This window comes from Narcine bancroftii, chromosome 11, assembly GCF_036971445.1.
Source record: "Narcine bancroftii isolate sNarBan1 chromosome 11, sNarBan1.hap1, whole genome shotgun sequence".
NCBI lineage: Eukaryota > Metazoa > Chordata > Chondrichthyes > Torpediniformes > Narcinidae > Narcine > Narcine bancroftii.
Genome location: NC_091479.1, coordinates 24,098,168 through 24,123,740, shown reverse-complemented (window position 1 = coordinate 24,123,740; position 25,573 = coordinate 24,098,168). Strand labels below are relative to the sequence as shown.

General features: G+C 44.6%; 1 protein-coding gene across 6 annotated transcripts in view; it reads left to right on the top strand.

The window, feature by feature from the left end:
- Positions 1-25,573, top strand: part of vps13c (vacuolar protein sorting 13 homolog C) — a 425,868-nt gene that overhangs the window by 87,895 nt on the left and 312,400 nt on the right. For all 6 annotated transcript variants that reach the window (XR_011346402.1, XM_069902927.1, XM_069902926.1 and 3 more), the window contains 7 exons: positions 10,660-10,787; positions 12,673-12,779; positions 15,857-16,028; positions 18,343-18,405; positions 18,967-19,096; positions 19,579-19,673; positions 25,186-25,328. Coding sequence is in view for 5 of the 6 variants with exons in the window: in XM_069902927.1 (XP_069759028.1) it covers positions 10,660-10,787; positions 12,673-12,779; positions 15,857-16,028; positions 18,343-18,405; positions 18,967-19,096; positions 19,579-19,673; positions 25,186-25,328 (838 nt within the window). In the remaining variant the exon portion in view is untranslated. The remainder of the gene's footprint in view (positions 1-10,659; positions 10,788-12,672; positions 12,780-15,856; positions 16,029-18,342; positions 18,406-18,966; positions 19,097-19,578; positions 19,674-25,185; positions 25,329-25,573) is intronic.

Below are 25,573 nucleotides of genomic sequence, written 5' to 3'. Positions count from 1 at the left end.
CACTTGCGGAGCAGATCCAGTTGACAAAATGGTACGGCCTCCGCTTGTGGCTTAGATCTAACTTCTCTCGAGAAGGCAATTGTCAGCGATTTTCTCCCTGCTAATGTTTCTTTAGAGAAGGTACAAGTGTTGTTCCGTTCCAATTATTCAAGATAAAAGGTTATTTCATGTTTATTAATGCAAAATTTTATGGCTTGAAACAGGAGATTAGGATAATTCTATGACTACCTTTCACAATAAAGGGGTGTGTGACAGTATTGATGGCAATAAAGATCCTGCTACAATAATTGAAAGAGATGATTCTGGGCACGTGAAAAATCACCAAATGGAAGGAGACGAGGAAGTTTGCAGAAGAACGAGATAAATGTTAATTGTTTATAATATTTTACGGTAGAAGCAGTAGAAATGATAAAAGTGAAGGATTTCCGGAAGTGATGATCATTCACAGTTCAACTGAGGAGACCTGGGTATTCCTGTCCTCAATTTGGTGAAAGGAAACATTCGGGGGGGGGGGGGGGGCAACAAGCAGTTATTGGCCCTCGCCACAAGAGGATTTAAGTTCAGGAGGAGGAGAAATACCCTGCTGTAGGCCTCTGGTAAGGTTTAGTGAGCAGTTTTGGCCGCCTTACCTCAGGAAGGATTTGTTTGTCCTGAAATGGAATGTGCTAAAGGTTTAGAATGATTCCTGGGATGTCAGGATGATGTATGTGGGGATATTGGGCCTTGTATTCAGTGGACAACAGAAGAATAAGAGGACATAACATTATAAAAGAAGAGAAGAGATTTGCCAGTGTTCCAGATGGCTGGAGAGACCCTGACTCAGGATGTCAGTGTGCTATTTAGAGCTGAAATTAAGAGAAATTTCTTCACCCAGACGGCAGTGAATCTGTGGAAGGATCTGAAGGAGGTGGACGCTGTCATTGTGTTCAGTAACAAGTGGATGTATTGCCTCATGCCATTGGGACTGAGGGATATATGGAGAAGGCTGGTGTTGGGAACTGAAGTGTCTGATCGCCATGACATTTTGCTGCAGACTGGAAAGGTCTGATGCCTCAAGGAAAATCTTAGAGGAGGTTTGGAAGAGTGGTACAAGGGACTTCAAAATTAATTTGATTACAGACATTGGGACTGTGCAATATGGAGCAGAGATTCTATTAGAGATGATTTATGAAGGGCTTTGACAGAACAATCCTAGCCTTGGTAATGGAGGATGCAGTTTTGTGTGACTGACGGGTGAAACATTTTTGACATACCATGCTTTAATGATCTGGATTGTATCAAGTTTGATTTGTCCCTGATGACCTCCATTAGTTGTCCCCTCTGCTTCCTCTTAACTAAGGGAAATAATCTCTATGGTGCATTTTTGCAATATGTTGATGAAAATGAAAGACTCCAGCTTTGGTCTTATATTTTAAAAATTTTCTTTGGCTTGGCTTCGCGGACGAAGATTTATGGAGGGGGTAAAAAGTCCACGTCAGCTGCAGGCTCGTTTGTGGCTGACCAGTCCGATGCGGGACAGGCAGACACGATTGCAGCGGTTGCAAGGGAAAATTGGTTGGTTGGGGTTGGGTGTTGGGTTTTTCCTCCTTTGCCTTTTGTCAGTGAGGTGGGCTCTGCGGTCTTCTTCAAAGGAGGCTGCTGCCCGCCAAACTGTGAGGCGCCAAGATGCACGGTTTGAGGCGTTATCAGCCCACTGGCGGTGGTCAATGTGGCAGGCACCAAGAGATTTCTTTAGGCAGTCCTTGTACCTTTTCTTTGGTGCACCTCTGTCACGGTGGCCAGTGGAGAGCTCGCCATATAATACGATCTTGGGAAGGCGATGGTCCTCCATTCTGGAGACGTGACCCATCCAGCGCAGCTGGATCTTCAGCAGCGTGGACTCGATGCTGTCGACCTCTGCCATCTCGAGTACCTCGACGTTAGGGGTGTGAGCGCTCCAATGGATGTTGAGGATGGAGCGGAGACAACGCTGGTGGAAGCGTTCTAGGAGCCGTAGGTGGTGCCGGTAGAGGACCCATGATTCGGAGCCGAACAGGAGTGTGGGTATGACAACGGCTCTGTATACGCTTATCTTTGTGAGGTTTTTCAGTTGGTTGTTTTTCCAGACTCTTTTGTGTAGTCTTCCAAAGGCGCTATTTGCCTTGGCGAGTCTGTTGTCTATCTCATTGTCGATCCTTGCATCTGATGAAATGGTGCAGCCGAGATAGGTAAACTGGTTGACCGTTTTGAGTTTTGTGTGCCCGATGGAGATGTGGGGGGGCTGGTAGTCATGGTGGGGAGCTGGCTGATGGAGGACCTCAGTTTTCTTCAGGCTGACTTCCAGGCCAAACATTTTGGCAGTTTCCGCAAAGCAGGACGTCAAGCGCTGAAGAGCTGGCTCTGAATGGGCAACTAAAGCGGCATCATCTGCAAAGAGTAGTTCACGGACAAGTTTCTCTTGTGTCTTGGTGTGAGCTTGCAGGCGCCTCAGATTGAAGAGACTGCCATCCGTGCGGTACCGGATGTAAACAGCGTCTTCATTGTTGGGGTCTTTCATGGCTTGGTTCAGCATCATGCTGAAGAAGATTGAAAAGAGGGTTGGTGCGAGAACACAGCCTTGCTTCACGCCATTGTTAATGGAGAAGGGTTCAGAGAGCTCATTGCTGTATCTGACCCGACCTCGCTGAGAATATTCTCCCAGAATCACAGTGCGGCTTTCGCGCTAACAGAGGAACCACTGACATGGTCTTTGCCCTCAGACAGCTCCAAGAAAAGTGTAGAGAACAAAACAAAGGACTCTACATCACCTTTGTTGACCTCACCAAAGCCTTCGACACCGTGAGCAGGAAAGGGCTTTGGCAAATACTAGAGCGCATCGGATGTCCCCCAAAGTTCCTCAACATGATTATCCAACTGCACGAAAACCAACAATTTTAAAAATACTGTATAAAATAACCTTCCTGCCCTAGTTAGTGAAGGCAAGTATATCATCTTAGCCACCATCTGCTAATGTCATTGGGCTTTGGACTTGTATGCAGAGGTCCCTCTGTTGCTTGGTACTCCTAAAGGCCCAACCATTCACAATATACGTTCTGCCCTGAGCAGTGTGCCCAAAGTGCATCACTCTGTACTTAATTCCATTTCCTACGACTGTCGATTGTACCAATTTCAGCAAAATTTATAGCAAAGCACAAAGAACATTACAGGGCTTTCTATGTTGACGTATCAAAAAAATACAAAATCCTTCCTACCTCATAACACTCAATTTTTCTTTCATCTACATGCCTGTCTAGAAGTCTCTTAAATGCCTCTATTATTCCAGCCTCCACCACCACCACCATCTCTGGCAATGCATTGCAGGCACCTCAATTCTCTTGTGTTTATATATGGGGAAAAAAACTTGCCTTTGACATCTCCCCTAAACATTCTTCTCTTCACTTTGTATTGACGTCATCTGATGTTTGCTACTCCCACTCTAGGGAAAAAAGGTGCTGGCTGTCTACTTCACTATGCTTTTCATAATTATGTCACCATCCTTCTTTGCTCCAAAGAGAAAAGCCCAAGGTCTGTTAACCTTGCCTCATAAGACATATTTTTCAATCCAGATAACTTCCTGGTAAATCTCGTCTCCACTCCAAAGCTTCTACATCCATCCTATAATGAGGTGACCACAATATTCTAAGTGTGGTCTTGTGGTGGTGCACTGGTGGTCTGGCGAACTGGCTCTGTGTGTTACGCTCATGCCAGAGGAGCAGTCACATCAAAGATGGCACCGCGCATTCGTCTCCTCCAGCGGAGGCTCCGGGCCCGCATGGGTAGCACAGTGGCATCACATGGATGCAATTTCTGGAGTAAGGGCAAGATCTTCCAGGGGCCTTGAGACGCAGCGCACAAAAGAAAAATAAACTTTTCGAGTGCAGACGAGCCCATCGACTGCTGGTCTTGTTTGTTTGCTTTGCTAGCACTCCGCTACATTGGTGACCCCGCACGGGTTCAGAACCCCTCAGCATGGATGCTGCAGCAATTAGCACCATGGCACTAAAGCTACCTACTTTCTGGACACTCCGCCCCTGCATCTGGTTCGGACAGGCGGAGGTGCAGTTCCAGATCAAGGAAATCACCAAATATTACTATGCCATCAGCTCTTCGGACCAGGAGACCGTGGCTGAGTCAAAATCCTCATACAGAACCCACCAGAGGAAGGTAAATATAATGCGCTGAAGTCGCTGCTCATCAGCAGGTACAGGCTCTCCAGACATGAGAGGGCAGCCAGGCTCATGCACCTGGACGGCCTGGGAGACAGAATGCCATCCGCCCTCATGGATGAAATGCTGACGCTAGCAGAGGACCACAGACCATTCCTTATGTTTGAGCAGGTGTTATTAGAACAGCTGCCCGACGACATCCGTCTACTGCTGGACGATGTGGATTTCAGCGACCCCAGAGAGGCTGCTGCCAAAGCAGTCATATTTTGGCGGACCAGGTGAGAAACCACATCCGCTGTCAGCCAGTTGACCCGCTCACGAGCAGAGCCACAAACTAAACCCCCACCACCCCGTGAGCAATAACACCCCTGCAGACCACACAAGGGAGCGACACCAAATGGTGTTCCTACCACCCAGTGATGGGAGATGCCCGTAAACGTCGGCAGCCCTGCATGCTTCCGGGAAACGCCCAGGACAGCCGCCGCTGATGGATTTGGCGGCTGGCCACTGTTAGGTCTGCTTTGTTCATGAATGAGTGAGACAAACACCAGACTGAGTCGAAATCAGGGTTCTTTGTTCTTTATTACCGGATTGTAACACTTGCAACTAACCATGTTAGTCGGAGAATGCATTCTGCCGTTATCAGCAAAATGGTGATTTTTTATACCCTTGGATACGTGCTTAGAACATCATCATATCATTACTTGTCCAATGACTAAAACTGTTGCTATCCTTTCCCTGCTAGCTTCCTGCCTCTCAATCCATCAATGTCTCTCTTATCTTGTAAGTACAAGGATGCATTCACATCTTGTTACAGCCCTGTACAGGGTAACTCCTTACACATTCCCATCTCATGATGTTTTACCTTACACCACACAGACGGCTTTCTTTCTCCATGTTACGGACACATCCATGGGCTGCAGGTTTCTTGTCGACACAGGTGCAGAAATCAGCAGAATCACACCAACAGCACTCAAGACCCGCACAAGAAGACCCTGTGGCCCCACCCTGCGAGCGGCCATCAACACTTCTATAAAGATTCTCGGCAAATGGCAGGTGGCATTCTGGCTAAGAGATGATGCTTTTCATTGGGATTTCATGCTCACAACAGTACAAAAACCGCTCCTGGGCGCAGACTTCCTGAGAGCACACGGCCTGCTAGTTGACATAAAGGCCAAATGACTGGTGCACATGCAAACGCTCCAGACCTTCCCACTCGAGGAGGCTGGAAAGCCACCCCCACAACTTGCCTCGGTTTCAATCCCCGCGGATAAACGCAGCCCCATTTTGGCCGAGTTCCCGGCAACCCTCAGTCCTTAATTCACATCCGCCATGCCGAAGCACGATGTCCAGCACCACATCACCACCCTCTGCGGATGCGCCCGATGCCCGCCTCCAGACAAACTGCAACGGGTAAAGTAGATCAAACGCATGGAGGAACTGGGTATCATCTGCAGGTTCAACAAAACATGGGCCTCACTGTTGCATATGGTCCCGAAAGCCACCAGTGGTTGGTGACCGCGCGGGGACTGCAGGCCCCTCAACAATGCCACCATTCCAGCTTGCTATTCTGTCCCCCACTTTCAAGATTTCACAGTCAACCTGCATGGCTCACGAATTTTCTCGAACTTCCACCAGGTGCCTCAGATCCCCGTGCATCCTGACAACGTCGAGAAAGGCCAAAATCACGCCTTTTGGCCTCAAGAATGCGGCACAGGCATTCCAGCGCCTTATAGATTTGGATTTCCTGTTTATCTACCGATGACATCCTCATCGGCAGCAGGGATCACCAGGAACACACCTCCCTCCTGCGCCAGCTGTACTATTGCCTCAGCGACTTCGGCAAAGTGCCAGTTTGGACTGGAGGTCATCAATTTCCTGGACCACAGGTTCACCAGAGATGGTGCAACACCCCTGCCGGCCAAAGTGGACGCCATTTGCCAATTCGCCAGGCCGACCACAGTGAAAGGCCTGCAGCAATTCGTGGGCGTGGTTAACTTTACAACTGCTTCATTCCAGCCACTGCCAAGATCATGTGACCACTTTTTGCTATTATGGCCACAACAAAGAATGACCTAGTATGGGACAACGAGGCCTCAGCAGCTTTCCAATGCCACATTACTGGTACACCCAAGGATAGGTGCTCCCACCACCCTCACCATCGATGCATCTGCCACCGCCATTGGTGGGATACTTGAGCAGCTTGTGGACAGGCATTGGAAACCCTTATTTTTCTTCAGCCACCATTTGAGGCCACCAAAACTCAAATACAGCACACTTTACCTCGCAGTGTGCCATTTCAGATACTTCCTCAAGGGGAGGCATTCACAATATTCACCGACCATAAGCCTTTAACGTTTGCCTTTTTAAATGTTTCGGAGCCCTGGTCAGCCTGGCAGCAACGTAACATGCCTTACATCTCCAAATTTACCATGGATATCCGACACCTATCTGGCAGAGAGAACATCGTGGCGGATGCCCTTTCCAGGCCTGCGATTCGAACGTTAATGCCAGGCCTAGACTACACAGAGCTTGTGCAGGCACAGGAGGTGGATGCCGAGTCTCGCGCTCTATGCACCGCCATCACTGGCTTGCATCTCTAGGACGTTTAACTGGCACAGAACAAGAGGACACTACTCTGCGACGTGTCTATGGGGAATCCCTATCCCTATCTGGTGATCCACACTCCATGGAGGCACAGGGCTTTTGACTCAATTCATGACCCACCTTCCCACACCTCCATCAAGACAACAGTCTACATGGTCGCTGGTTGTTTCTTATGGCATGGCCTGCGCAAGCAGGTCAGTGAGTGGGCAAGAACATGCCCGCATGTCGACATCATGGGACCCCTACCAGTCTCCAGGGTTTACCGTTGATGGTTTAAAAGATGGCTGGAGGCAGTCCCCATCAGCGAGACCATGGTGACATTTGTGCCAGAGCTCAACTGTCCACATGAATATCTCACTTTGGAATCCCTGCACATTTGTCCACGGACCAAGCTGCACTGGTCTCTTCCGCCGTATGGACAGAGCTGGCCCGCCGACTCGGCTCAAAAACTGCACCACACAACAGACTACTATCCCAAATCCATTGGCCTGGTTGAATGTTTTCACAGGCACCTCAAATCGGCCCTCATGAGCCCGGTTGACTGGCTCCAACTGGGTGGATGAGCTACCCTAGGTCTTCCTTGGGATCCGCACGGCCCCGAAAGAGGAACTTCAGGCATTATCAGCTGTGACAGTGAATGGCTCCCCCCTTACACTTCCAGGGAAATTCATGCCGGCAACAAGCGACCAGGAGCCCGAAGGCGCTGCGGTGGTCCAACGGCTCTGCAACAGTTAGGCAACCTCACACCATGCCCATCGTCCCACATGGTCAGAGCCGCTTCTCCATATCCAAAGACTTAAAACACTCTGAGTTTGTGTTTGTTCACAGTGGTACCCAACTCATAATCTTACGAGGGACCTTACAAGGTAATCCATAACAATGGCTCTACGTTCACTTTGGACATTGGAGGAAGGGAGTGGTACCCAACTCACAATCTTACGAGGGACCTTACAAGGTAATCCATAACAATGGCTCTACGTTCACTTTGGACATTGGAGGTAGGGAGGAACTTTTCAACATTGAAACTGGCCCACCTGGACTTAAGCCAACTGGTTTTACCCGCCGGCCAAGTGCAGGGCTAGATCCCCCCCCACAAATTAAAAGCTCCGCAAAATACAGACACTGGTGCCAGTTCGGTGGGGGGGGGGGGTATGTTGTGTGGCGGTGGACATAAATGATGGTTAGGTGAACTGGCTCTGTGTGTCACGTGCACGTCAGCAGAGCAGCCGCATCAAAGATGGTGTTGTGTATTTGTCTCCTCCAGTGAAGGCTCCGGGCCTGCATGGGCAAGCGCGGTGCCATCTCATGGACATGGTTTCTGGCGTAAAGGGTGGGATCTTCCGGCAGCTTTAAAACACAGCATGCGGAAGAAAAATAAACTTTTCGAGTGCAGACGATCCCACTGTCTGGTGGTCTTGTTTCTTCACTTTGCTAGCTCTCTCTACAGTCTCACCAGAGATTTATAGAGTTGAAACATTACCTCATGACTACTGAACTCAATCTCAGACTAATGAAGCCCAACATACCATTGGCCTTTTTAACAATCCTATCAACTTGCACTGCAACCTTGAGAGATGTAAAAATAAGTAAATTGAGATGGCCGCAAATGGGGATCAAGTACCTGGGGGTCAAGGTAGACAACAATTTATCAAATTTGTACAATCTTAATCACGACCCCTGCTCAAAAAAATTGAGGAGGACTTAAATAGGTAGATGGCCTTAGCTATCACATTGATAGGCAGAGTCAATTGTGCTCCAATACCTCTTCCAGACTTTTCCCATAGCGTTGACCCGGAGATTGTTTCAAAACCTCAGCACACAGGTAAGTAAATTCCTTTGGAATAAAAAGTTAGCCAGGGTCTCCATGTAGAAATTTACAAGGGTCTGTGTGGATTGAGACTACTAGATTTAAAAAAAATATTATTGACAGCCCAGTCGAGGTGGATCGCCTTGCTTTTTGACGGGGGAGGTACTCCATCCTGGACACAAATGGTCTGCACGAAAAAGTAGCAGAATTTATAAATGGGATGACAAATAGTTACCTGGCAAGAAGAACAATCTCTTGTTAAAACATACACATTATGCATGGAACAAAATTAATCAATGTATTGGCCAGAAGGTGTGGTTGTCTCCAAAAACCCCCCAGACTCAGAATAATTTAATACCATTGGCTATTGGTCACAAGATCCTGGACACCTGGTACCAAAAGAGAATCAGGTGTATGAGCGGGGACAGCTCATGTCATTTGAGTAGTTAAGAATTAAATGTGATTTGTCAAATAGGACACTCTTTTCCTACTTTCTGTTGAGATCTTTCTTGAGGGACAAATTGGGTCCAACCATGGTCCTAGACTCTGATTTGAAGAGGGAACACAAAAAAGTTTATTTCGGCAATGTATTCCCTGATCCAAGTGGAAGGCCCTAAACCGGAGCTTCATAGGTCAAGGCAGAGATGGGAGTCGGACCAAGGTGTTACGATAGATGAACAGCGTTGATCACACCTGTGTTGTCATAGCATGATCACAATAAGTAACTCATGATATAGACTGGTGCAATATAACTTTTTTTTACCAGCTATACCTCACGTCGCAGAAATTGAATAAAAGTAAACCAGAAATTTTAGATCAATGTTTCAGGTGCGCCATAGAGATGAGAACCTTTGTGAATTCAACCTGGTCATGCTCCAAGGTGAGGCCCTTTTGGGTAGAGCTGGGCCAAGGCCAAGAGAAAATCATAGGTAAAGAGTTTCCTCAGGACCCAGAATTGTTCCTGTTGGGAAATATCATGAACATAAGGCTTACGATGAAGCTGTCCAAATTTCAAATCCAATTTGTGTTGATGCTCTGGCAGTGGCCAGGAAATGTATAATTGTTACTTGAAGTCAGACTCTGTGTTGGAATATGGAAATGCAAAGCTGTGTACCCTTGGAGAAAGTTTCTAAGGAAAAAATATGAAACTTTTTAAAATATCTGGCAACCATACCTGCATTGCATAGGTACAAGAATATAGTGCAGACCCCTGTGCTTCGCTTTCTGCCCCCCACCCCCCCCCCCCCCCCGTCCTTCGTGGGGTGGACAGGGAAATCCATTCCAATCAGGCTAAATCGAGATGATTATAAGAGACCTGGAGGATGGGCGTTGAGCTCTGACAGACCCTGTGTGTTTTACTTTTTCTTTTCTAATTTGTTATTTGTCCTTGGTCAATGGCATCTTGTCTTATGTTAAATAAGCGTGTTTTTGTCTTTTCATGTAAGTTCTTTCTTTATTTAAATGATTAATCTGTTTTTTTTTGTTTTGTGGTGGGGAGAAGAAGAAATGTAAATACACTTGATGAACGTGATTGTTGTACTGTGAATTTTTGGAACTGTCTGAGTTTGGAAAAATCAAATAAAATGTAAAAAAAAAACTTGAGAGAGATATATGGATTTTGACCCCAAGGTCCCTCTGTTCTTCCACACTGTCAAGTGTCCTCCCATTAACCCAGCAGTCTCTTCAAGTTTGATCTTCCAAAATGTATCACCTCACCCTTAACTGGTTTGAACTCCATCCGCCGCATTTCTGTTCAACTCTGCATCCTGTCTATATCCTGTTGTAACCTACAGCAACATTCAGCACTATCCACAAATCCTCCAACCTTTGTTTCATCTGCAAACCTCCTGACTCATCCCTCTACAACATCTTTGCCCAGGTCATTTATAAAAATCACAAAGAGCAGGAGTCCCAGAACAGATCCCTGCCGAACTCCACTCGTCACGGTCCAGACCTTGCTATTGGCTGAACCACTTTTCATGGAATGTGCAATCGCATGAAAATACTGCTGGAGTGCTTTGCTTCTCATAATTTTAATATTTAATGTAATTCGCGGTTCAGTTTTCAGACCAATATCGGCCTCTGCCAAACTTTGCATCAATCCTTCTGCTGAAGTGGAACTGAATTCTCCCAAAATAAATCTGAGCATGGAAGTCCAGAGCATTGACATCGAGATGACGAGGCCTCAAGTGAGTTTGTATTCATTTTGTGTTTTTCTGTTGTCCTGATGCACCCAGATTTTTATTTAGGAAGATTTATTAGTTTGATGAAAATATACTGTTTAAAAACAAAACAAATTAGTGCAAAAGAAGAGGGGAAAAAAAAGTGAGGGCAGTGTCTGTGATTCATTATCCATTCAGAAATCTGATGATGGAGGGGAAGAAATGTTTCTGTTATGTTAGGTGTTTGACTTCAGGCACCTCGACCTCCTTCCTGACATTGTCACTGATCCACATTGACTCCGGTTATCCAAAATTGTGTATCTTCCAGAGTTAACAAAACATGTGGTATAACCACCAGATTAAGTCGCAGTAATGGCACTAAATGTCACAATTTCAACTGTTATTGAAGCTGCAGGTTTGGATTCATTTGTCTCTTATCCAGTACAAGTGTTGTCTCCACTCAACTTGTCATATGCGGTTCATTTTGTCTGCTAATCCCAACTACCTTACCTCTTGGAAAGTAAACAAAGGTCTTTGAGTTAAACAACACAGGATTGGGCACTTTGGCACATCCTATCTGTACTAATCTCATGTTCCCATTAGAACCTTATCAAAGGGGATGCAAGTGAGTGAAGTTCAGGGGGATCGAGATGTTCCTGTGCATGAACTATAAATTTTTTTTTTTTAGCTTTTATTGTCAGGGACTTGCAGTTTAAGAATGGGGAAGTTTAAAAAAAAAAGATAAATTAAGTTCTGTTAATCTATTTTCTACATTAGGCAACATTTTAATTTTTTTTGTAGCTTCATTGATTTAGGAAATTAAGATTAATTTTGTTTAATCTGATTTCTGAGATTTATCTATTGCAGGTGACATGGTGAAATGGTTATAAATGGTCAATTATGACCAAGGTGGAGCATTTGATGGGTTTTGGGCTTAATCTTCATAGATTTGAGGTGCAGAAATAGCCCGTTAAATTTGTGGAAGACTGATTTGCTATAACGTGTTTATGGAAAGTTAGAGATCGCACATGTGACCACTTTGTTATTAATTTTAAAAAATGATAACATTTGGAGTTACCAGCTACTTCCTTTAAATTACTTGAAATAAAATATAAATTTCATTTTCAAAAAATCTACTGTGTAATGGTGCCACTGACACAGAAGGTACCTATGAGGGACCCTCGGGTTGAATCAGTGCTGTAGGATTCTGGGATTGTAACTTTTTTCATTCATAATGCAGGTTTTCTTTGACCACAGGGTTTTAAAAATGTTTACTTATTGCTCTACATGCCTTTGGTGAATGATCTTATTGTTTTGTTATGGTTCAGTTGGACAGAGCTAGAATAGGGTGGGAGGAGGCACATAGCACTGTACAGGCCCTTCGCCCCTTGATGTTGTTCCAAAAAAAAATGTGGTTCATAAACACTGATATCTGTTGGCTGAATGTTGGGCTTCAGTTCTATTTTCTGATTAAAAATGGATTTATTGGCGACAAATGAATCCAAACCTGCAGCTTCAATAACAGTTGAAATTGTGACATTAAGTGCCATTACTGCGACTTAATCTGGTGGTTATACCACATGTTTTGGAAGATACACAATTTTGGATAACCGGAGTCAATGTGGATCAGTGACAATGTCAGGAAGGAGGTCGAGGAGCCTGAAGTCGAACACCTAACATAACAGAAACGTTTCTTCCCCTCCATCATCAGATTTCTGAATGGATAATGAATCACAGACACTGCCCTCACTTTTTCAGTCATCTAACTTGGAAAAGGTTGTGTACTTCAATTTGAATGTTGATTTGTGATGGTTGTGGTTACAGGATGGAAATTGGAAGATGTTCCACAGTTCAGCAATCTCTGAAAATTTGAAGTAATGAATTGTGAACTGACAATTGTATTTGTTTGCAGTACCTAAGCATTATAGATCTGTTGGAATCTGTCAACTATATGGTCAGAAATGTCCCCTATAGAAAATACAAGCCAAATTTGCCACTTCATAGAAATGCCAGCAAATGGTAAGCAATTGTGTTGTTTTTGTGACTTTCTTTGTCTGACAGCTTTTAGGTTTTTCCTTTGAGTTTCTGTCTCTTATGTACTGATATCCCTTGAAATACCTATTGACATACCTTTATAGTCTTTTCATTGAGACTCATAATTTCAGTCTCACTGTTTTCCCTTTGATTTATTAATGCAGAGTAGGTTAAACCTGAATTAGTGGTCAAGTTTGGTCCAGTGATGTTTGCTTGTACTTTTTGCCTCTGAACTTGACTGAGCTTTTCTTATGAAGAGTGGCAGGGATTTTCATGAGATCATTACAGCTTCTCAACCAATGAAATACTTCCTGCTACTGGAATGTAGCAAGTTCCTAAAAGTCTCAATGTGATATTGAGTGCACAATATTCAAGAATTGTCGTGTACGTAAATACACAGAATTCATCAATTTTAAAGGCACCTAAAGAGCCTTGCACCACCACCAATTAAAAAACGAGTAGCAAAAAGGAGTCCCCAGAGCGATACCGACTGTCTGGATTCACCTCCTGCGCTCCTTGAACCTCTGCTCCCAGATCTGAACTTCTGATACAATCAGGAAGCGCCTCACTCATGAAGCCTCTCAGGAGCCCTTCTGACCATCAGGACCCTCACAAATCCCAGACCAGATCCCTGCCGCCATCAGGAAAGAGGTGTAGGTGCCACAAGACTCGCACCAGCAGATTCAGGAACAGCTGCTCCCCCTCCACCATCAGACTCCCCAACAACAAGCTCAATCAGGGACTCATTTAAGGACTCTGACTTGTGCACTTTATTTTTTTCTCTGTATCACAGTCAGTTTATTTACATTTATTTGTTTGTTAGTGTGTGTATGTTGAATCATTTTCATTTTGCACTGCCATAAATGGTAATTCTACTTTTTTTTCACAGGAAAAAGAATCTCAGGGTTGTATGTCATGTATGTACTCTGAGAATAAATCTGAAATCTGGTTCCCATGAGCTGGTGTGTCCTTTAGCTCTGAACCCCATGTTAGTCCACTGCTCTGGTCTCCTGATGTGTGAGGTCGCCTCCTTCTCCACAGGGGAGGGGAGAGGGATAGTGTTCTCCTGTAACCCTCTTTCTTAGTCTGCTGCTGAGCATGGTCCACTGCCAACTTGGGGATGGACCTCTGTGGTTTCATCAATATTAAAAAAAAACACCGTCGGTATTTTCTGCAGGTCATTTAAAATCTGTGTGGGGCTGGGGGCATAATGACAGGGCAGTGGAACCCCATGGATCAGCGCTGTATCTCTGTTCCCCTGGGTCTGTCGGTGTAATGACCAGGCAGCACTCACAGAGGAGTGCTGTCTCTTCACTCCTTGCTCTCCCGGGATACACCAGCTTCAGCAGTGCTGCCATTTTCTGTTTGAAGTTCTCATAATGTTGATGGGTTAAATATTGATTGGGACTGAGTAAGAATTCTCTTCATTAACAAAGTACAAGAAAAAATGCAGCCTTGTTTTGAACATCTCAACTGAAAGGCACCTCAGTCACAGATTCATGGAGTCAAACAGAAACAGGCCCTCCTGACCATTAATAACCCATTTACACTAATCAATTTTACCACGATATATAGGTTTCTGTGCCCAGGCAATTCTCATGCTTGTCCAGATATGAGTACAGGTACACAATCCTTTATCTGGACATCTAAAATCTGGAAAGATCCAAAATCCAGCAGCGCGAGTCGGGTGGGCGAGGGGGTGGGGCGACCGGCAGCACGACTCGGGCAGAGGGGCGACCGGCAGCGCGACTCGGGAAGGCGAGAGACCGGCAGTGCGATTCAGGCAGGCGAGGGGATGAGACCGCAGCACGAGTCGGGTGGGCGACTGGAAGGGTGTGGGGATGGATAATTAGCACAATTCGGGTGGGCTTAAATCTGGCTTTCCGAAATCTAGAAAAATCCAAAATTCGGAACACACTGTCCCCCAAGGGTTCTGGATAAAGGATTGTGTACTTGTATGTGGTTGTGAGAGTAGCAGAACAGGATTTTCCTGTTGGAGCAAAGTGCAAGATGATTAAGTGGAGTTTCTCCATCAGGGCAACCCTGGTTGACGAAGAATGTTGAGGCTTTTTCTCAGGAAATAGAGGCATATATCACTGAAAGGCAGCTGGATCAAGGCAAATAGGACGAGTTCAGGTCGACGCTGTGGCTGGAATGGATGTGTCGGGCTGAAGGGCCTGTTTCTCTGAGTACCTGCCTCTACCAACATCTCAGGAAAATTCTTCAAAATTCCAACCAGGGAACATTTTTTCCTCATAACCTCTCTAACTCTCCTTACCACTTAATGATTAAAATTTATTGTCAAGAACAAGTCATATGTTTTGCAGTGGCATTCACAGGGCAAGCATTCATATAAATCACCTTATAAACAAAAAGAGTTCACAAAAAGTCTAAGTAAGGCAGTGGCTTTGGTTCTTTGACACTTCGCGAAGGTTCACCCTCTTGAATGTTCTGATGTTGGCCTTAAAGAGTCAGATATAGCACAGGGTCCTCAGCCTTTGTCGGGATTCTCATAGGCACTGTTTGGCTCTCCTTCTCAAAGCAGGCATAGAAGGTTTTCAACTTGTCGGAAAGTGAAGTATCACAGTCCTAAGCCCATGTCTTCCAGTTTTAAATGTCTCCTATTATCCACCATCTCTGTGCCTTCATCAGTTTGTATTCCTCTGTCTGGCTTCCCCTGCTCAAAAGAAAATAAAATCATCCTTTGCACTTTCTCCTCACATCCCAGGAAACATTTTTTTGCTCTTTTCAGTATAATCACATCCTTCTTTTGAGTGGTGACCAGAACTACAAACAATATCTCATCTGTGACATAACCAATATTTTCTTTAGTTGAACCATCCCATTGTATTCCATGCCCCGGCTGTTGAAAGCAAGTTTTATTTGTCCCACCTTCATCAACTTATCCACCTGAAGAGATCCTTGGACTTGTCCTCCAGTGACTCTTTGATCTTTAATAGTCTCCAGGGTTCCTCCCATTGGTGTGACATGTCTTTTTTTGGATTTTTCTTGCATGGTGCTGAAACCTTTCCTGCTATAAAATAAGTACATTCCCTATTCAGGTGGAAATACGCAATCACAGGAATTTTGGAAGTTCATCTCCGGAGAAAATATCGTATGTGGTCCTGGGACCACATAAAACGTCATAGGCAAAATCTGAAGGCTTACAAAATTGCTTATAAGAACAAGCTGACACAGACTAAACATTCAGAAGAATTATTGAAACAACTTCAGGTAAAGTGACATTTAATTGCAATTGTAGGTAATGAACTCCAAAAGAATTATGCTGAATTTTGAATTTGAATGTCTAGAGTCATAATTTATCTGCTTTTGGATTGGAAAACTATTTTTTGTGGTTGGCTTCAACTATGCTACACAGGATTGTCACGTTTTACCAGAGGATGGATACTGATGGGGTGGGAGGAAAGGAAGAAAATGATGGAAACGCTTAGTGGGTTAGGCAGTATCTACAGAAAAAGAAACAATGTTTAAGATCAATGACCTTCCATCAGAACATGGAGTGGAAAATATCTTAAGTTGCAGAGAAGGGAGAGGAGTTCATATCAAGAGTAACTGAATAGGATTAAACAAGAATGACTGCAAATGCTTGGAAACTGAAGTAACGCTCCAAAAGCTGGATGAATTCAGCAGGTCAGGCAACGTTCGTGGAAGGCAAGAGATGGTCAGTGTTTCGAGCTGAAACGCCTCATCAGAAATAGCAAGAAAAGGGCAGAAGCCCTAATAAAAGGGAGGGCGGGAGGGGGAGGAGGTGGAGTGTGGACTGGCAGGTGAAGGTAGGTGGAGAGGGGGGAAAAAGTAGGTGATTGAGAAGAAAAAGGCATCAGCGGAGCTGCGATGGGCTGAATGGCCCAATTCTGCTCCTACATCTTGTAGTCTTAGCACCCAGCGCTCTACTTTAAAAATAACTTGCTCCACACATCTCCTTTGAACTTCCTCCCCCTCTATCCTATCTGATAAACATCTATCAGGTCACCCCTCTCTCACTCCAGAAAAAAACAACCCACTTTGTCAACCTCTCATTATAGATCATACTCACTAATCCAGGCAAAATCCTAATAAACCTCCGCATCTAACACCTCCGTAATTTCTGCCAGGTTCAACATAATCCCACCACCGGACACATCTCCTTTCTCCTCCTTCTCCGCCTTCCATAGAGACCGTTCTCGTCCACTGTGGCTGCAAAAAATACCACACTTGCGTTCCCATCTCCTCCCTCACCACCATCCCTGAACAGTCCTTTCAAGTGAAGCAGCACTTGTGTATCTATGGGAGTCATCTCCTGCATCCGGTGCTCCCGTTGTTAACTTCTCTATATCGGAGAGACTGGACGCAGACTGGGAGATTATTTCACTGAGCAGTGACAGGGATCTCCCAGAGGCAGACCATTTCATTTCTGTGCCCCACTCCCATGCTGACATGTCTGTCCGTGGCCTGGTACTGTCAAACCAAGACCACCTGTAAATGGTTGGAACGATATCTAATTTCCTGACTTTTCCAAGAAATCTTTAGGTGATGCACAATTTCAGTCCAGAATCAGAATTTACCATCATGACCATGTGTCGCAAAATTTGTTGTTTTGTGTGTGGCAGGATTACGGGAGCAAAATTGCTATCAATTATATTTTTTTAAAAATTAGCGCAAAATAATAGGAAAAGTGAGGTTCATTGTTCAGGAATCTGATGGTGATGAGAAGAAGCTGCTTTTGTACTGTTGGTTGTTCGTCTTCAGGCTCCTTCCTGATGGTAGCAGTGAAAAGAAAGCATGGCCTGGGTGGTTAGGTTCCTTGATGATAGAGGCTGCTTTCTTGAGACGCCGCCTCTTGTAGATGCCCATGATGGTGCTGACCAAGTTCGACTAGAGACCCTCTTACCTTCATGTCTGATCAGTCATCTTCCTCCCTTTAAAATTCTTGAAATTTATGTGAATCCTGTAATTCTGGAAGTCCTTGGTATTTCTCCGAATGTGTATGTTAAAGGCAAATACAACAGCAGGATTCCTTAAGCAAGTTGGAGAAATAAGCGACTAATTATTAAAAAAAATTTTAATTGGTACAAATGTTGGTCAAATTATTTTGGATGCTCCCTTATCGTTAAAATTCGACATATAGTACAGTATCTGGCCCTTCCGTCCCACGAGTCTGTGCTGTCCAAATACCCCAATTAACCTACAAACCCTGATACGTTTTTGAAGGGTGGAATGAAACCGGGTCACCTGGAGGAAACCTACGGACAGAAAGTGCTGGGTTCGAATCCAGCTGTCCGCTAACCATGCCCCCAACAATAGTCTATAAGTTCAGTACACAATATTACATGGCAGCCAAAATAGTTGTATTTTCAATGTTTTTTTCATTTGATGTCCAGTTTTTGTGTGCAGGGCAGAAAAGGAAGCTGAATAAAGTTTCTAACTAATTAAGTTAAGTGTTGTCTGAGCAGTTATGTAGGGCATAGCTGTGGAGTAGAAGTAACCAAACAGTTGAATTTCTTACAATCACTTTCCAGTGTTTATCAGTTTTTCATATTCTTTTCAGGTCCTGGAGAAATCTCTGGATATTTTCAACATAACATTAGCGAGGCAGCAGGCACATGTTGAGGTAATTCTGAACGTAAATCCTTTGGAAATGATTTGATACATTGGTACCCTTCCTAGCACCATCTGGATGCATGTTAATTTGTTGTAGCACTCCTGGTCTTTCAGACCATGTGCTCCACAGGTAGGTAATCCTGTTATTTGAAAAAGATACAAGTTGCCATCAACCCCAGTGCAACTCCCTGCCTTCTACTGCTACTCCCCCAGCAATGAGTCGTCCTGGAGCTTATGTGGTGAGCTTCTGATGAGGGTTAGCATTGGGTGGGTTGGGGTGAGCAGGGTGGTTGCTCAGTGCTCTGATATTGGACTCTGCTGTACTTGGAAATGGCCCATTGTTGGAGATTGATGGCACCTGTTGTCAGATTGACAAGATCCAACCATCTTTCAGCATGGGTGTGATGGAAGCTGCTGTCTTGCTCTCTATGTTTCCATTGGCAACGGCAAGGGAGGGGGTTGGCAGCGCAACAACATTATGATTGATTTTAATGAAGATTCCAGAGGCAGTCTTATTTCAGGTATTCTGAGCCAGATAAACATTAATTCATTTATTCTGTTTTGCCCTTAGGTGATCAGATCGGGCCATAAGATGCTAAGCAAGAAGAGTAGAGAGAAGCAGAGCGGAGGCTGGTTCAGTGGCCTGTGGGGGAGGAAAGAATCCAAGAAGAGTGAAGATGAAGATAAATCTGTACCAGAAAGTAGGTAAAACATTGATCATGATTTTATTTGCTAATGCTGTTGGGAACGGTTTAATTAATTGGGCAGAAAGAGTGAGGGAAATTAAAATTTAGCCCAAGTGTGATAGGTGTAAGACTGAAGAAGGTACATTATTTCAAATGTTCTTGTACTCAATGCCTCATATGAGGGTCAGCGCACCAAATGTTTGTTTGCACAGGTTCAACAAGTTGGGACCATCTTTGAGCTTGATACCAGAGGAAATATCTCTTGAGGTTGGTTTCTAATTGGTGTCAGATTTGTTCTTGAAGATTGCATTGAACTGGAAATTGTTGTTCACTTCAGGTGTTGACTGCTTTATTAATGTCAAGGATTCTGTGCAAGGGCTACCCATTGCTTATAAATAGGCATTTGTATATTGTAGAATTCTCATTTGTCTTTTGTTAAATACTCTTGTTGTGCCTGAGAATTTGCTTATATTTATTTCTTAATTGACCGTAACAAGGTATTAATGATCTGTTGACGACTGAAGAAAAGACAAAGCTGTACACGGCCATTGGATACAGTGAGAGTTCTCACAACTTGATCTTGCCTAAAGAGGTAGGCCTTTTGACTTTTAACAGATGGTAGAAATTTTAGATAAGAAAGCTCTGAGCAATAAAGCATGAAAATGGTGTCAAGGAAATTCACCAGGTGTGCCTGGGACTGGAGGACTTGAGTTACAGGGAGAGGTGAGATGGGCTGTCTTTATTCCAGCCTGTGTAGGATTATCATATAGCACTTTATAAGGATCATGAGGATTTTTCAGGTGCATTCTACGCTAAAAATGCACCTGAAGAAGCAGAAGCTGTTCAGGTGGCAGCATTGAAAGCGCAACGCTGGCCACCTGAAGGACACAGCCACACAGGATGCGGCTCTGAGCACACTCCAGCTCCTGCCCAGTGTCAGCTGTGATCAGCAGCCTGACCCTTTAACATCTGCTTTCAGCCAGCTGCATTCAGGAGGCTGGGGGAGCCGCTGAGCTAATTATCCCTCTCCGAGGAGGGTTACACAGCTCGCCTCAAGAGCTCCTCCTGCACATTCAGGTGGCCTCAAAACAGCCGCATATTACCTAAACATGCGGCTTTACATGCGGGGCAATTGGCCACCTGAAAGTGCCTATAAAGGGAAGGCTCACAATCTTTTTCCCCAGTGTAAACTATTCCAGAACTAGAGGGTGAGATTTAAGAAGTGGGGAGATTTAAGATGGACTTGAGGGGTAACTCTTTCACTCAGATGGTGATGCATACCTGGAAAAAGCCGCCAATGGAATCTGTAGATGTTCAAAAGACATTTTGACAGATACATGGATAAGAAGAGCTGAGAAAGCTATGGACCAAACGCAAGCAAATGGTCAAAGTTGAAGGACTAACTTCCCCCCCCCCCACTGTTGCTGCTTGACCCACTGAGGTCCTCCAGCAGATTGTGTTTGGATTCCTGGATTGTAGGGTATTGTTCCTCCAAGTAAGGTGCGGGGTTTTATTTTGAATTTATTTTCTCCTTTCTACATTTTAAAACTGCATTGTGTTGCAGATGGCCTGAGCTTGTGGTCAATCTTTTGCTTCCCTCTCTTATTTTTGGTGATGCAGATGAAACCTGCAAGAAAATCAAACTATTGATTATGACAAATGGAGAATGTATAATCAAAATAAAGTGTGTATTGTAAATGGTCTTGGTGTTGAAGGTTTATTTCAAATGGTACAATTAGAGATAGACAACAGACTCGCCAAGGCAAATAGCCCCTTTGGAAGACTACACAAGAGTCTGGAAAAACAACCACCTGAAGAAACACACAAAGATCAGCGTCTACAGAGCTGTTGTCATACCCACGCTCCTGTTCGGCTCCGAATCATGGGTCTTCTACCGGCATCACCTACGGCTCCTAGAACGCTTCCATCAGCGCTGTCTCCGCTCCATCCTCAACATTCATTGGAATGACTTCATCACCAACATTGAAGTACTCGAGCTGGCAGAGTCCGCAAGGATCAAATCCATGCTGCTGAAGATCCAACTGCGCTGGGTGGGTCACGTCTCCAGAATGGAGGACCATCGCCTTCCCAAGATCGTATTCTATGGCGAGCTCTCCACTGGCCACCGAGGCAGAGGTGCACCAAAGAAGAGGTACAAGGACTGCTTAAAGAAATCTCTTGGTGCCTGCCACATTGACCACCGCCAGTGGGCTGATCTCGCCACCAACCGTGCATCTTGGCGCCTCGCAGTTCGGCGGGCAGCAACCTTCTTTGAAGAAGACCGCAAAGCCCACCTCACTGACAAAAGACAAAGGAGGAAAAACCCAACGCCCAACCCCAACCAACCAATTTTCCCTTGCAACCGCTGCAACCGTGCCTGCCTGTCCCGCATCGGACTTGTCAGTCACCAACGAGCCTGCAGCAGACGTGGACATACCCCTCCATAAATCTTCATCCGGGAAGCCAAGTCAAAGAAGAAAGAAAGATTTGAGACATTAGAATTTAAAGTCCTGCTTAACTCTTTTCAATCTATTTAACTGATTCCTCCCCAAAGCACGGACCAGGATATCATCTATAATAATGGATTATTGACACCTCGGGGGTGGGGGGGGGGGGTCGTTGATTGGGTGTTAATTCCAGGAGATTAAGTGTGCAGATACTGGAATGTCTCATGTGCCATTTAAATGCAAATCGATTTTGCCAGTTGGAATACTACACCCAAGTGTGAAACAAAAATATTTTTCACCATTTAAATAAGAGGCCAATCTCCCAAAGTGAATGACCTCACATTTACCAACTTTGTAGTCCATTTGCCAGATCCTTACTCACTCACCGAACTTATCTATATATCTCTTTACAGACTCTCTGTGTCTTCTCCACAATTTGTTTTTCCACTCAATTTAGCATCATCAGACTTGGCCCCTCACATCGTTTATGCAAATTGTGAACAGTTGAGGGCCCAGCACTCCACTAATCACTGATTACCAACGAGTAGAAACACCCATTTATCCCATCTCTGCCTGCTGTTGGATTAACCAATCCTCCATTTTATGCTAAGACATTACCCTAATTCCCTGCCTCTTAACGTTATGTGCAGCGCCAATCCAACACCACGTCCACCTGTTTCCCACTGTCCACTGCTCCTGTTATGTTCTTAAGGAATTCCAGTTAATTTGTAAGCATGACCTACTCTTCCTGAATTCATTCTGCATCTGTCAAGTGGTGTTCCTTAATGATAGCTTCAAGCAATTCTATGTCTTCAGACGTTAATATAACTGGCCTTTTGTCTACCTCCTTTTTTTAAAAAGTGGTGAGATATTTGCTATCTTCCAGTTTGCCAGGACCTCAAGTCAAGAGAATGATGGTAAATGCATAGTTATAACTCCACCATTTCTTATCCTGAGAAATGCATCGAAACCAGGGGACATATGTCGGCCCACTAGTTTGCCCAGCACTGCCTCTTGAATGATAGCAATTGTATCAAGGTCATCACCTCCTTATCATCACTCCATGGCGTGCTATCCGTAAATTACACTGTGACACAAAATACTTCTTCCAGGCATCAGCCTCTTCCCCCATTACCCATTATTAATCCTCCTTTCCCATGTTCAAGAGATCATGTTGACTTCAAGTAAAATACTATTTGTATTTTCATTCGACGCACTCTTTATTGTTTCAATGTTTTACTAATGTTCTAGTTTGCCATTTCTGCACTAGTTTTTAAATTTGATGTTTTTTTTCTTTATTTCCTTGGTTATCCAAGGTGCTGATTTTAAACGAGACATATTTTTTGCTGAGCACTCCGAAAAATCTCTTTGAAAGTCTTTAACTGTTCCACCATCAAGTGCATCAAGAACATCAGGCAGAACTTCTCATTTCTAATTCTTCTTTCTTTCTTTGGCTTGGCTTCGCGGACGAAGATTTATGGAGGGGTAGGTCCACGTCTGCTGCAGGCTCATTGGTGACTGACAAGTCCGATGCGGGACAGGCAGGCACAGTTGCAGTGGTTTCAAGGGAAAATTGGTGGGTTGGAGTTGGGTGTTGGGTTTTTCTTCCTTTGTCTTTTGTCAGTGAGTTGGGCTCTGCGGTCTTCTTCAAAGGAGGTTGCTGCCCGCCGAACTGTGAGACGCCAAGATGCACGGTTGGAGGTGAGATCAGCCCCCTGGCGGTGGTTAATGGGGCAGGCATCAAGAGATTTCTTTAAGCAGTCCTTGACCCTCTTCTTGGGTGCACCTCTGTCTCGGTGGCCAGTGGAGAGCTTGCCATAGAACACGATCTTGGGAAGGCAATGGTCCTCCATTCTGGAGACGTGACCCACCCAGCGCAGTTGGATCTTCAGCAGCATGGATTTGATCCTTGCGGACTCTGCCAGCTCGAGTACTTCAATGTTGGTGATGAAGTCATTCCAATGAATGTTGAGGATGGAGCGGAGACAGCGCTGATGGAAGCGTTCTAGGAGCCGTAGGTGATGCCGGTAGAAGACCCATGATTCGGAGCCGAACAGGAGCGTGGGTATGACAACAGCTCTGTACACGCTGATCTTTGTGTGTTTCTTCAGGTGGTTGTTTTTCCAGACTCTTGTGTAGTCTTCCAAAGGGGCTATTCGCCTTGGTGAGTCTGTTGTCTATCTCTTTGTTGATCCTTGCATCAGATGAAATGGTGCAGCACTTGATATGTTAATCTCCTCCCTCAGGGACAGGTCTGGGTAATTAAAATTGATAAGGTCCAGTGCCCTAACCAGAATATCCTGTTTATAGGAATACCATGGCATTCCATACAATGAGATATTCCCAAAATCCACATTTCCCACACTTGCTATAAATTGTGCCCATTCTTTCATTGCTGCTATTACATTCTCATATTTGCTATAATATCCCACGCATGCTATAAATTGCTGGTTCGACTTTCACATGCCCGCTATTGTGTGCATTCTTTCAACGTGTAAAAATGCTCTCGTATAAAGCGCACACGCATATAACGCGCAGGGGTTACCTGATTTGTAGAATATGCATATAACGTGCTTGTTACATGTGTGAAAAAAAATATGGAACTTGAGATGGCAAATTAAATATTGAGCATTTAAGAACAGGAAGGTTTTATTCAAGAGGGAAATGTTTGTGTGTATTTTGGTTAGTATGGTTCATAGTGTGAAAAATAAAAAAAACAGGAAGGTTCAGGGTGCTAGAAAGGTCGTACTTAGTGAGTTCAGGCCTTCTCATTTGAAGAAGGGATATACTGGCGTGGGAGGCAGGGCAGAAGGGATGCACCAGGTTGATTCTGGAAATCACAGTTGACTGGGGATGATTTAACATGATGAGGGGAATCTTATAGAAACATAAACAATTATGATAGGAATAGATTAAAAAAATAAAAGCAGGTAGGTTGTTTCCATGGGCAAGTGAGACGAGAACTAGGAGATAAAGTCTCAAGATTTTGGAGAGTGTAGATTGAGATGAGGACATCTGCTTCTCCCAGAGAGGAATGAAACTGGAATTTTCCTCCCAAGGAAGCAGTATAGGCTTCCTGATTGAATGTGTGAAAGACACAGATTTTTAAGTAGTCAGGGAATTAAGGTGGGTAAGTGGAGCTGATTGGCTGACCGAGCCGTGCGAATTAAGGTGGGTAAGTGGAGCTGATTGGCTGACCGAGCCGTGCGAATTAAGGTGGGTAAGTGGAGCTGATTGGCTGACCGAGCCGTGCGAATTAAGGTGGGTAAGTGGAGCTGATTGGCTGACTGAGCCGTGGGAATTAAGGTGGGTAAGTGGAGCTGATTGGCTGACCGAGCCGTGCGAATTAAGGTGGGTAAGTGGAGCTGATTGGCTGACCGAGCCGTGGGAATTAAGGTGGGTAAGTGGAGCTGATTGGCTGACCGAGCCGTGGGAATTAAGGTGGGTAAGTGGAGCTGATGGCTGACCTAGCCGTGCATGATCTTATTGAATGGGGCAGCAGGCTAGACAGGCAAAATGGCCTCATCCTGTTGCTATTTCTTATGTTCTCATCGCATTTGTTTATCTGTTGATTTTTTAAAATATATTTTGCTCAAAGAATGGAAATAACTGCTGGTAACTTTGTGTTCACTTCATGTTGTGATGAATATCTTGCAGTACGTTGCACATGTGATAAGCTTCAAGTTGGTCACTACCTCCATCACCATTCGAGAGGAGCCAAATGTACCAGAAATTGTTAATGTGCAAATTATTGATCTGAGTGCGACCGTGGAGCAACGTCCTGGAGCCAAAGGTCTCAAGTAAGAGTTTCTGTAATTTTACCATTTTAGATGGAATGGACAAACACTTGGTATAGATGTGTGTTTAGTTATTTAGCAGCAACAAACTTTGATTTAAATTGGTATTTCCAATTTTATTGAGGATTTGGAACCTTCATGGTGTGTTGAATGTATGTCACATGATACTTCACCAGTTGAGGGTGAAAAGGCTTTATAATTTTTATAAAATTTAGCCAAACAGCACAGTAACAGGTCCTTCTGGCCCA